The 13189-nt window shown below is 39.9% G+C and overlaps 1 protein-coding gene across 2 annotated transcripts; it reads right to left on the reverse strand.

Moving 5' to 3' along the window:
* Positions 1–1657: 1657 nt before the first annotated feature.
* hrasb (HRas proto-oncogene, GTPase b) lies at positions 1658–12305 on the reverse strand. Of its 2 annotated transcripts, XM_072670956.1 has the most exons (6): positions 12073–12305; positions 6977–7110; positions 5479–5657; positions 5221–5380; positions 4243–4366; positions 1658–3944 (listed from the first exon to the last, which is right to left on the reverse strand). In XM_072670956.1, the coding sequence occupies exons 2-5, from the start codon at positions 7085–7087 to the stop codon at positions 4247–4249; spliced, it is 570 nt and encodes a 189-aa protein (XP_072527057.1). In that variant the 5' UTR covers positions 7088–7110; positions 12073–12305; the 3' UTR covers positions 1658–3944; positions 4243–4246. The 2 variants fall into 2 exon arrangements, with proteins under 2 accessions (XP_072527057.1, XP_072527056.1); XM_072670955.1 differs by lacking the exon at positions 12073–12305 and having other exon boundaries at positions 6977–7529.
* Positions 12306–13189: the final 884 nt, after the last annotated feature.

A 13189-nucleotide genomic window follows, 5' to 3' on the forward strand; every position in this document is an offset into this window, starting at 1 on the left:
TTCCTGCCTTGTGCCCAGTGATTCAATCCAGTGTTTTTTTCAACAATGCTGAAAAACTTTCAAATAACACTTTTATTCAAGTGTGTTTGTGAGGAAACCAACATTTTCATTAACAATAGCTGTAGTTTAATTATTCATTACTAAAAACTCTGGGTTGAGGACTAAAACAATAAATTTGAGTGTGAATAAAATGAAGTTATTGGCTCATTAGGTTACATTGGTGACATTGATGAGTATTCTCAGACTATATCTTCCGCCGTCTACTGTGGTCACTGCAATGAAATGATGGCTCAGAAGTAAAATTAGCAATAAAAAATTTACTTTAGTAAAAAACTGCCTTTGTGGCTCTGAGATCCCACAATTCAAGAAGTCATCATCAAACAATATGGCAGAAACCTGGAACCAGGGTCTGATGTTGCGGAAGGACTGGGAGGTCCAGAAGTAGCTGTATTGCAGTTTTAACACACCGATTTAACTGTAAATTACTCCATAACTACAGAGAATAGATTTAAACCACAACGTTGGTGGTTTTATATAACGTTAGTTATAGTGTTAATGCTGCATATAATATATGACTTTAAATCAATTTCACAATTCATTGATCATTTTACCTCGGTTTCGATTAATGAACTGATATAATATGATATAAGCTGATGGAGTTGCTTAGTTGGCTCGGTTGCAGACTGGACAGGGTGGAGTCAGGTGACGACACCCTCTGTAGTATGTTTTTAAAACAGGACAGTGCATGAACACACACAGTGGAGAAAGTACTAATAGAATAAAAATGAATGTATCAAAAGAATCACTATGAGGATCGCTGGTTCGAACCCCAGTCATGCTGTTAGCCATCGGCAGCTGAGGCCTGAGACAGCACAATTGGCCTTGCTCTGTCTAGGGTGGGTAGATGGCGCTCTCTTCCCACATCGCTTCGCTGCGGTGCTGGCTGTCACTGGCGTCTGAGGGCTGGTGTGCCGGGTGTGTGACGCTACCCTCCAGGTGCGTTGACTGATGATGTTGCATTGACGGCAGCTCGAAAAATGAGATTGCTTCCTCACTGGTGTCGGGGGCATCGCGTGCGATGGAGGGGGGGGGGGGGGTGGTATGTACAGGCTGACTAATTGGTGGTCCAAATTGGGAAGAAAATGACACATGGTGACACATTGGCAAGAGTACACTGCTTAGAGGCTCTGGTGGTCAGTTTCGCTTCATTTTTTTTTAGAACCCAGAGTAAGTAAGATAAGAGGCCAAACCAAATTGTTGTCAGATTATTAATGATATCTTTTTATAAGCTAAGAGGCTCAAACCATGTCTAACCATCCTTCATTCCAGTGTAAACGTCTGAAAAGGCTAGCTCTAAGGCAGACTAGCCAGTTTCTATACACTGACGGTAAACACACATATTGCTATGTTTTAGTGAAGGCGAGTGTGGTCCTGTGGCCTCTGTTGCTGCTAGACCAGGCTGTGGCTGTTACAGCTGTCAGTGACAGCAGACAGGAGATTACTTTATGTTAATTTTAATATTTATCGCTGCTAAACCTCTTAGAAAGACGAAAAGCCTTGAAGATTGAAGAAGCATTAACTGCTACTCATTACTGCCATTTCAAGGCAATGCGCTGCTAATGACACTTAGTCACTCAGTCAAAAAAGAAGGCTCTGGGTTGTTTAACACTTTTATCAATCTTCCTCAGCACATCATCAGTATTGTACAATGTATGTCTCACACATCAATTAAAGAACTGAACATTAACCTGTGTTCGCACACACAGACAACGTGAGACTGGTAGAACCTCTAACGTCAGATTCCTGAAGCTCTACTGAAATGGTCTTTGCAGAAACAGCAACAAAAACGTGTTGCTTTAAAGAACCGACTGGCTCTGAGATCCCACAATTCAAGAAGTCATCACCAAACAAGTTAATATAGCAGCAAACCTTTCGGAGAAACCAGGTTCTGATGTTAGACATAGCTGTGGATTTCCAGTGAACAGCCAGGCGTGTTTTCCACCTAGCTCTTTTAGACTGATTCTTTTAGTGGAAGGACTGGGAGGTCCAGAAGTAGCTGTATTGCAGTTTTAACACACCGATTTAACTGTAAATTACTCCATAACTACAGAGAATAAATTCAAACCACAATGTAAAGTGGTAATGGAGATGAGAATCTGCCAGAAAGCACAATAATTTCCAACTAACCTTCCCCACAAGTGCCTTTTCTAAAGCACAGCTAAGCGTTAACACAAGTCATTCAGTCATGATATCAATGGTTTAAGACCATGGAGGTACTTTCAATAAGGAGATATTATCAAAATGCAGTTAAGGACACTGTGAAACCAACGGAAAGACTAAAAGTAACAAATTTCCAAAGACTAACAACTCATAGCCGAACTTAGCTTAGTACTCGTCACGACCAACAGCTAAATCAACCATGTGACCCATCAAAACCCCAACTGGAAAACTTCCAAAAGTAATGAACTGAGTAATAACCACTCCACTCCACACAAGTCCGGCCCTTGTCACTAATAGAGACCACAGAAAATGGGGAAATGCACATATTGCTATGTTTAGCTTAGCACTTTTGCTGTAAGTAGGCCTCTACTGCTGCATGGGCAGTCAATTTGGGAGATACAGGGGATTACTGTGTCTTAATTTCTGACATTTATCACTGCTAAACCACTTAGAGGGAAGAAAAGCATTCGAAAGGATTGAAGGAGCATTAACTGCTACTCATTACTGGCCTTTCAAGGCAACACGTCGCTAATGAACGGGGTAACTGCCACAGTTACTGCTGTGTGTCGCTAAGCAGTCGGTTCTCGCTTCCAGTTACAGTAGGGCGAAAAGAAGAGATGCACCATTGCCATTATCATAAGTAGGAATATAACAGTAAGCCCCTAAATATTACAGACCGCGTTTGCTCAGCGCTTGATTGAAACCGTAGCACCTCATCCACCTCATTTCCAGACAATCAAATAGGAAGAAAGGAGGAGAGCTTCCGAACATCACCACCTGAAGTCAAGCCATCGCAAAAACGCATCAGAGACTCCGAACCAGACCACAAAATGCTTCCATCCAAGGCCCTGAGCAGAAATAAAGCACAGTGATGGGCAGAAATACAAGTGCTTTAGGCTTTTAAGGTTGCAATTGGTGCAATTCAGTTAGAGCCTGCCCTATGTTGAAGAAAGTAATCTACAGGCACCACATTGCAACGCTCCAAGAGCCCACAATTGTACTAGCTCTTCCTTTTGACGTCCGGAGCCTTTCCAATAAAGACAGAGGGATAAAGGAGTAAAGAAACACAGCCTTACGCCATGTGCAAATCAAAACGATATACCCGAGGTGTTCTTCTCTTATCACTGTACCTTGCACTGTATCAGCATTATCAACTATTGCACTGGAGCTTATGAGAACTGCAGTATATCAAAGAGGAGCTTCAGGAAATATGTACATTACATTAAGCATTAGGCTCCTCCCAACAAATGGCATACAAGTCATATGTTTTTTTGTTGTTGTATTTTTTCACATTTTTACATTTGCTAGTCTAAAGATTATCGTGTTTGCAAATCCACATAAAGTAGTAGCTCTACTCTCCTTCTCCTTCTCCTTCGAGTGGGTCAAAAGTCCAAAGCTGGCGAGGTTATTTTGTCAGCTATTTGTTTCCAGTTGAGACTAGATAGTGTATTAGTACAGATAACATATTTTAGTGTGGCAGTCCTCAACGCAGTCCAAGCAAGCCCAGTGTATGAGGTAAAACTTCCTTCAGCGCCAAAAAAAAAAGGCCAGCGTCAGAGTCAGAGATGTTCCTCAGCAGACGGGTGTGGATTCTGAGTCCACTTGTGCCCACGTTAAGGGTTTCCTTTTACACAGTCTGTCCCAACCTCTAACATCGGTGGAGGCATTGCAGTGCTGGAGCAGGGCAGCCGCTCCGAAAGTCTGTTCCATTTGACGAAAGGTACCTGCAAAACGGAGAGGATGTGGATGAGCAAATGATAAATTATATTTTCAGCTTTTCTGAGCATGTTTTGGAGACTGTATACCTTTCAAGGAACAATATGTAGCAATTTAACCTACAATTAATAGCAGATTCAAAATCATGTTGATGATCCGACTGATCCGACGCATGTTATGGTATTTTTTTTTTGCTCCTTGCCTTCCCCTACAGCTACAATACAAATCACACTTTTACACAGTTCTGGTGAGACAGCTCAACTTCGTGCAGCTCCACTGAAGTTTCCTAAAACTGAGAGGACTTGCCTAGTCATGACACCACACAGCGGCAGTTCATGCAGTCCTGGCCGTTGTCATCCGGTGGGTTCAGCTTTCTCAATTTGTGCTGCCTGATTTCACGCACGAGGGTGTAGAAAGCATCCTCCACTCCCTAGACAGAAAAACAGTCCTCATTAGCACTTCCCAGCAAAGAAAGGAGAATATAAGGTAAAAGTTGAGGAATAGCAAAGTGAATATATATATATATATATATATATATATATATATATATATATATATATATATATATATATATATATATATATGATAACAGAACTGCAGATAAGTGTTATGTGAATATCTTTTTAGAGAATTATCCACTGAGTAAACTAACGCACACAAGGAAAAGAACGTTAACAGGTACGTGTAGCAACAGGTAGCCACAGATTTTGGGCCCCATTAAAATATATTATACTGGGCTCCACCCACTTTCCCCACAAAAAAAGTTGTAATACAGATCAAGGCCAACTAACTAGAATATGCTTTTCTTAAATAACTAGACAAGCTAATTTCACACATAAATAACTTCACTGTCACACAAATCTAGTATCCCCAATTTTTGCTGTTTTTTACTTTTTGACATAATGATCTCTTATATGTCTAAATCCTAAGATGAACCATGTAAAAAGGCTGTTATTACTATGTTATACGAGTGTGAAATGGAAGTGTGGTGTTCCCATAGGTTAAGTTACAACAGAAATCCTAAATAAATAAAAATAATTTGGCTCTAGTAGATTCAAACCAGTTGGTGTAGCATAGTGGGTTATAACACCACCCTTCCTGCAGTAGACTAGGGTTCAATTTCCAGACCGGATTGGCACACCACACTACATCAATAAGTACTTGGGTACTTGGGAGTCTTGGGTAAGACTCCTAACTCTATATTCACCAGCCTCATTAGGCTGCCCTGGTGCTCAATATTACTGTATGTCATGTATAAGTAAGGCCTTTTTTAGCACTCCTGACCTGTCTTGTCTTGGCAGAGGTTTCGATGTAAGGGATGCCGTAACTGCGAGCCAGTTCCTGGGCTTGCCTTGTGTCCACTGTACGTGCTGGAAGGTCACATTTATTGCCCACGAGCACCATGGGCACATCATCAGAATCCTTCACTCTTTTGATCTGTTCTCTGTGAATCCACACACAAGCAAATCAAGCAAGGAACCAGAACAACACCTGAACAAGGAGTCCAGAACAGCGACATCAGTGAACCAGCGATACACTAACCTGTACTGGTGGATGTCTTCAAAGGACTTAGTGTTGTTGATGGCAAACACACAGAGGAAACCTTCTCCTGTCCTCATATACTGGTCCCTCATAGCGCTGTACTCCTCTTGACCGGCCGTATCCAAGATGTCCAACAAACACGTCTCTCCATCGATCACCACCTGCTTTCTATATGAGTCCTGAGGTGGGAAGAAAACACAATAGCTGTTTATAGATATAACATCCTACCTAGGGGTTTACTCAGATCACAGTGTCTTTGCCTTTTCCCTAGAATTCAAAAGGATTCAGCAGGGGGGAAGAGCTTTTTCTAATACAGCCCCCAACTCTGGAATAATCTTCAGTTAATGCTTGTTGACAGTGAAGGGATGGATGCCAGTGTTTCATGTCTGTGTTACCTCCTGGCTCTCTCCTTTTAGTTAGGCTGTTATAGTCAGATCTCTACAAATACAAACAGAACTAATTCCATCTCTGTACTCTTTTCCCAAGTTAACAGTTGCCCACCTGTCCAGCCTTATGCTGATGGAACTGTGACCCTCAGGCAATGGGACAATGGTTATGTCAGTACACCAGAGAATAGAAAATGACTTATGAGGTGTTAAGGTGAGTTCATACCCTTTAATAGTCATTTCTAATAACAAGTGGTTTTGACCAGAGGAGGTCGGTTCCTCCCAAGGTTTCTTCATCCAGCTTTTCGGGAGATTTACTTGTCACTGTAAAATTTGTCCTGTTCACTCAGGGTTGCATTATGATATCCATTTTCTTTCTTTTTTGTCGAATTTCTGGATTTCGCTATAGCTACTCTGTGACAACATTTGGCTATAAACAGTTTAACAGTTTATATTTTTATATTATACTTTGTCTTGAAATGGCTAAATTACTGATAATTCGGTTCGGTTGAAGAGGTTCTGATTCCCAAATGTTTCCTTCAATCTTAGGAGTAAATTTTTTATAAATTTTCTTTTTTTAAAACCTCTTTAGCTTCTTATATATAAAAAGATAAGTGAAGAATGGAAGTGTGGCGTTCCCAGAGGTTAACTGACAACAGAACCCTCAATTTATACAATTAATAATGAAATATAATCTGGCTCTGGCAAATATAGTAGATTAAGATCAGTTGGTGTCACATAGTGGGTTATAACACCACCCTTCCTGTGATAGACTAGGCACACCACACTACATCAATATGAGTTATTTGATAAGACTCCTAAACTCTATATTCCCCTGCCGGAGTAAGATGATTCAAATGTAAGTCACTCTGGATAAGATCATCAGTTAAATATGGTAAATGTAAACCTCTGTAAATTGACATTCATGTGTTTTCATAGCTGGAATATTTTACATTTACAAAGACATTTGGATCCATCATTATAGGAGCAGAGCTTTTTGTTAGGACTTTTCTCAAGGACAAATGTAGAGAAAGTTTTTAGGACAATATTGGTGGATGAGGCCAATTAATGTCATGCATATCAAATATCTTAAGTGGTGTGTTGAACCTTACCTCAATAGTAGGGTCATACTCGTCAACGAAGTGGTTCTGGATCAGCTGAATGGTCAGTGCACTTTTGCCCACACCACCAGCACCAACCACCACTAATTTATACTCCGTCATCCTCGCAGCCTCAGTAGAAAACGCTGAAATGTACATAATGAGGTTAGATGAATGAAAACCAAAACTGGTCGTTTTTAAGAACCCAGAAGGTTCTCCTAAAGCAGATACAAGAGGCTGTGGATAATAATCCCACATATATCACAAATGAAGACAGAATGACCAGATGGCTGCAAGTTCAAGTGTCCCTGCCCTGTGTTACAACATGCACTACTTTCCTGCAACCAACTCTTCCTGAACAGCGCATAGCAACCAGTCACCTTGCCTTTTGTTGCCATGACAAATGAGGCAACCTTTTGTGTAGTGACGTACGTGCAGCAGAAAAAAGGAAGCTATTTTGGCCGACAGGCGAAACTCTCCCGCTGTCACTGCCTGGGTTTTCCCTGTCAAACCCTGCCAGTGCTGTGTCACACACTGCCAGACGGGTCTGTTCTGCTCTGCGGAAACTACCTGCCTCCCAATGAGCCTGCTGCTGCCAGGGATTATGTTCAATAATAAAAAAAGTGATCTAATCATTCATAAAAAATCTACAGCAGGACAGATATCTCAGGTGTATTGGTTCTAATAAAAGAACATCATGTAAAATGTAAATAACTACATAAAGTAGCAATTACAGCTCATCACTTAATTTTATCAAAAAATCCATTTGAAACGTAGCTTGCTTCCTGAATTCGGACAGAGGAGAAGGAAGAGATGGTGATTTAATTGCGAGCGCAATTAAAGAAAAATCGAGCACTAGCTGTTTTAGTCAAGTCAAGACCGGGACACACTGAGTCTAAGTCAAGACCAAGACTTTTAGTAGTCAAATCCGAGTCAAGACCCAGACCAGGGCAGATTGAGTCCCGAGTCAAGACCCAAGACTTTTAGTAGTAGAATCGAGTCAAGACTAAGACTGGGACACATTGAGTCTCGAGTTAAGACCCAAGACTTTTAGTAGTAGAATCGAGTCAAGACTAAGACTGGGACACATTGAGTCCTGAGTCAAGACTCAAGACTTTTAGTAGTGGAATCGAGTCAAGACTAAGACTGGGACACATTGAGTCCTGAGTCAAGACTCAAGACTTTTAGTAATCGAGTCAGAGTCAAGACCAAAACATTTACTAAACAAGCTTTAGTCAAAACAGGCCATGACACATAGAGTCCAGAGTCAAGACCAAGACTTTTAGTAATCAAGTCTGAGTCAAGATCAAGGCCGGGACATTTTTAGTAGTCGAGTCTGGGTCAAGACTGAAACTGGGAGTGACCAAGACCAAGGCCAGATTTATATATTTGTTATGATATTTTTTATATTTTTCATTTTTATTCATTTTATGTATCCTTACATTTGATATATATATCTTATAAGACTGTATGATATTGTAAAAAACTGACATTCTAACTAAATTGATATATCGCAATATTAATAAATGCAGCAATTTTCACCAAAAGTCATAAGAAATGATGGCTAGAGCTCTGTCCAATACTTTTGGGATGTGTTGGGAAGTTGGGGATGCAGTGGTGGTCATCCAACATCCTGACCTCACTAATGCTCTTGTCGCTGAATGCATTCAAATCCTCACAGCAATGTTGCTCCAAAAACTAGTAGAAACCCTTCTTCCCTGGACAGTAGAGACAGTTACTCCAACAAAAGCAGGATCATCTCTTAAAAAAACAACCTTGATTTCGCAGGAAACAATGAATGAGCAGGTGTCCCAATACTTTAATCCATATAATGCATCTACTAAAAACATAGTCCTTATGGAACCAAAACTAGTTAAGCGTATAATGATCATATATATAGTCTGAATCTGCTCCTAGAGAAGACCCAATCATGCTGGAAAATGTGTGCACCTGCCCACTGTGAGGTCAGCCAGGCTCAGTAAGCCTGATTCACCTCACGAGACAATTTCCATCAAAAATTCCATTTGAAAATCTATTTTTAGGCACTGGTGTTGGACCCAGTTCAGACCTATGGTTATTTCTTAATTGACCTCTGCTTCCTGAGTGTGGACAGGAAGAAGAGAAGGAAGAGCTCTTGCTCAATAATATCGTCAGGACTGCATGACGGGCCAATAGAAATGCTCTAAAATGACTTGGTATCAAATCTTTTGACATTGACTTCCAGAGAAGATATTTTCCTTCTCCTGTGAAGTTGCCAGTTTGGAGGTACAAGGTTTTAGTGTAACGCTGATGATCTTTATAGAATGCAGCATTGTATTAATAATGGAGATTTTGGAAGCTGCTCTACAGCTGGTTGGTGTAGCATGGTCTGCTTTTCTGCCACAGGGACACCAGCCCTACACCAACCACTACATATATACAAACTTAACTTTGAATGGAAGTCAATGTAAATAGAGTTTATTTTGGGGAATTTTGATTGGTTAATTCATCCTGACATACTGACACAATGTAAAACACAGATTTACATTATGTCAAATGAATAGTCTGTTATATACAGTATATATATATATATATATATATATATATATATATATATATATATATATATATATTCAAGTCAGAGTTAGTATCGGCGTCCGGTATTGGCAAAAAGTGGTATTGAGTATCCCTAATATCGAGTACAGATACCAATTCTGACTTACATACTCAACAGATGGCTATAAATCCTGATATTTACAGTGTTCCACTTTTTATAGGTTGTACTTTTTAATATCTTATCCCAAATAAGGTTTAATAAGCTTGAAAGAACAGCATCTACTGGTTGAGGAACTGCACATTTGAAAGGTTTTAGAGCTACGGAAATATTAAAATTGGGTAGGGAAGCATAATCTTGCTATGCTTCACAAAACAGCTTATTTTTTTGTGATGTTTATTAAATGTTAATTTACTTTTCAGAGCAGTAAACAAATACCAGTTTAGAAAAAAAAAATCTTATTCTCCAATTTCACATTCAGGTTCACGTCTCAGCTGTTTAATGGTAATAACTATTTATGGTTGGCTTTTACTGGTTGTTTAAATGTTTGGTTTTGTAATAAAGTACGCAATACAAAATGTAGGGTGTCAGGAAGCCTTATGGTATGAGTGCTTTCTATTTCCAATACCGATATTAGGTGTAAGTGCCCCTTACATATATATGTATATATATTAACATAAACATCAGAACAAACGAAATATCCTGAAGCCCACCATCTTAAATCATGAGAATATAAAACAAAATATCTATACATCAATAAGGTTTAATAAGCTTGAAGGAACAGCATTTACTGGTTGAGGAACTGCACATTTGAAAGGTTTCAGAGCTACGGAAATATTAAAATTGGGTAGGGAAGCATAATCTTGCTATGCTTCACCAAACAGCTTATTTTTTGTGATGTTTATTAAATGTTAATTTACTTTCTTAGAGCAGTAAACAAATACCAGTTTAGAAAAAAATCTGCAATTTCACATTCAGGTTCATGTCTCAGCTGTTTAATGATGATAACTATTTATGGTTGGCTTTTACTGGTTGTTTAAACGTTTGATTTTGTAATAAAGTACGCAAACAAAAATGTTTTATGTATATTAAAAATGTAGGGTGTCAGGAAGCCTTATGGCATGAGTGCTTTCTATTTCCAATACCAATATTAGGTGTAAGTATATATATATATATATATATATATATATATATATATATATATATATTACATATATATATATTAACATAAACATCAGAACAAACGAAATATCCTGAAGCCCACCATCTTAAATCATGAAAATATAAAACAAAATATCTATACATCAAATAAGGTTTAATAAGCTTGAAAGAACAGCATCTACTGGTTGAGGAACTGCACATTTGAAAGGTTTCAGAGCTACGGAAATATTAAAATTGGGTAGGGAAGCATAATCTTGCTATGCTTCACAAAACAGCTTATTTTTTGTGATGTTTATTAAATGTTAATTTACTTTTCAGAGCAGTAAACAAATACCAGTTTAGAAAAAAATCTGCAATTTCACATTCAGGTTCACGTCTCACTATTTATGGTTGGCTTTTACTGGTTGTTTAAACGTTTGGTTTCGTAATAAAGTACGCAAACAAAAATGTTTTATGTATATTAAAAATGTAGGGTGTCAGGAAGCCTTATGGTATGAGTGCTTTCTATTTCCAATACCGATATTAGGTGTAAGTGCCCCTTACATATATATATATATATATTAACATAAACATCAGAACAAACGAAATATCCTGAAGCCCACCATCTTAAATCATGAAAATATAAACCAAAATATCTATACATCTTTCTATGAATTATTTATGACCTGAACAATAGTACTTTACACAATATTTATTTATTTATAACGGGGCGTTACCCTCCATTGACACTCCACCCGTCCAAAAGTGAGGTTATCCAGAGCAGCAGGGAGAAGTGAACAAGGCTCAGGTGGTGAAACCAAAGTGCATCTGAGGATAAACCTTCACTAAGGAAACTTTCTCCAGAGGAGAAGCTCCCTGATGGTGTGATCCAGCCTATAGAGCAGCCTTTGGGCTCCAGGCCGCAGTGCATGACATCACTCTTATTGATCCCTCTGCTGGACGAATGTAAACAACGTGGAAGCAGCTCAGTCCACTGCAGCCCAGCCACTGAGGGACTTTCAGTAAAGCATGCGCTGAGTTTCAAAGGCTTCCCCAAACACTGACCACTGGATCATAGCTAGACCGTTTCCATGAAGGTGCATGGAGGGGAAATGAAAATGCTGCTGTCTGAGGCTCCCGTCTGACATGGGATGGCTGGAGGTTATTAAGAAAAACCGCTCCAGCTGAAATGCATGTGGAAATGCAATAGACAGGAACACTAGCAGCTGCATGGCTGATTTAGAGGAAGGCTGCTTGCAATAGCAGTAATCAGTCGGTCAGTCGAAGGTGGGATGTCGCGAATCGTCCCGGTTTCGAGGTGGGACAAACAAAACAAAAAAAAAAAAAAAAAAAAAATGGACATAACGTCCTGTAGGTACAACAGGGTGGCATATCCCATTTCGACCAAAGTGCTGGACTCTGCTGGACTACTTACAAAATACGATGGCTGTTCGGCTCTCCCCCGTCGAGGACAGACAAGATGTTGATGTTATTTTAGCTATAGCTGGGTGAACCCCGACTTGAAGACAGGTTAATAACGAGTCGACATGTTCTTCAACATCTGCAATCACGACCACGACCGAAACCCAGGATTTTTCATTCTTTCCCCGGTTGGAAACGACTAGCTTGCCCTCTCCGGCTCCAGGCGAGGAACTCGAGTGCGTTTGTTTTCCCACCCGTATTCCCACACGTCCCGCCCCACCTGCGCTCGGATTGGCTACCAGTCAAATCACAAGCAGCTCGCCTATTGGCGGATGGAATTTGAGTTCGCACACCCAGCCAATCCAAGCGCAGGGGGGGCGGGATGGCGACGTGACGCAAACAAGGAGAGGAGCTGCTGCAGCCCACGCCCAAACCCTTACAACTTCAGCACATGCATTCAGTCCACAACAATACCTCGCATTTAAATATGAAAGGAGGGCTTTATTTACTTTATTCCGCTTGAAATATGGAAAGTCTGAAGGCTATTAAATATAAAGACGCAGTATAGCACAGAAGGATAGGCCTTGAACCGACGATTGCCTTTACACGCTTTCAAATCCAATTAATTGGTCTATTATATATGTATTTGTATGTATATGTATTATGTATTTTCATCAGAATATAAAACAGGCTGGATCAGGCATGCCCACCACTCACCCTGAGGTCACCGAGAGGCCAGCTTGAGAGGTGTAAATCTTCTTTGCGTCATACGCCCCCAGTTTAGCTCACTTTAAATTAAACTGAATAGTTAATATATGAATAATTAATGTGAACAGAAATAATCAGCCTGAGTATGTGTCCATAAACACTTACAGACTCACAGCAGTCTAAACATTTGTATGTATTGTTGTGTTGTGTGTGTGTGTGTGTGTGTGTGTGTGTGAGGGTTGGGTGAGTGTGTATAAATAAGTAATTCACACATCCTTCAGCACAACCCAGCTGTATGTTACACAGCCTTCCAGTAGAGGGCAGCAGTCTTCAGGCTATGGACAGACAGTGGCTCTCCCTGTTGAAAAGAACAATGGCATAGTTAGAGTGGAATTTCTCAGATTTCTCAAAATGTCTAATAA

Source organism: Salminus brasiliensis, chromosome 25, assembly GCF_030463535.1.
Source record: "Salminus brasiliensis chromosome 25, fSalBra1.hap2, whole genome shotgun sequence".
In the NCBI taxonomy this organism is placed as follows: Eukaryota; Metazoa; Chordata; class Actinopteri; order Characiformes; family Bryconidae; genus Salminus; species Salminus brasiliensis.

Excerpts from the sequence above, each read along its gene's own strand:
- hrasb (XM_072670955.1), bottom strand. The coding sequence starts at position 7,222 with ATGTGGGATTATTATCCACAGCCTCTTGTATCTGCTTTAGGAGAACCT. Across the intron at positions 5,658-6,976 it reads AGTATGACCCTACTATTGAG|GACTCATATAGAAAGCAGGT; the intron begins GTAAGGTTCAAC and ends TTCCCACCTCAG. Across the intron at positions 4,367-5,220 it reads CCTCTGCCAAGACAAGACAG|GGAGTGGAGGATGCTTTCTA; the intron begins GTCAGGAGTGCT and ends TTTTCTGTCTAG.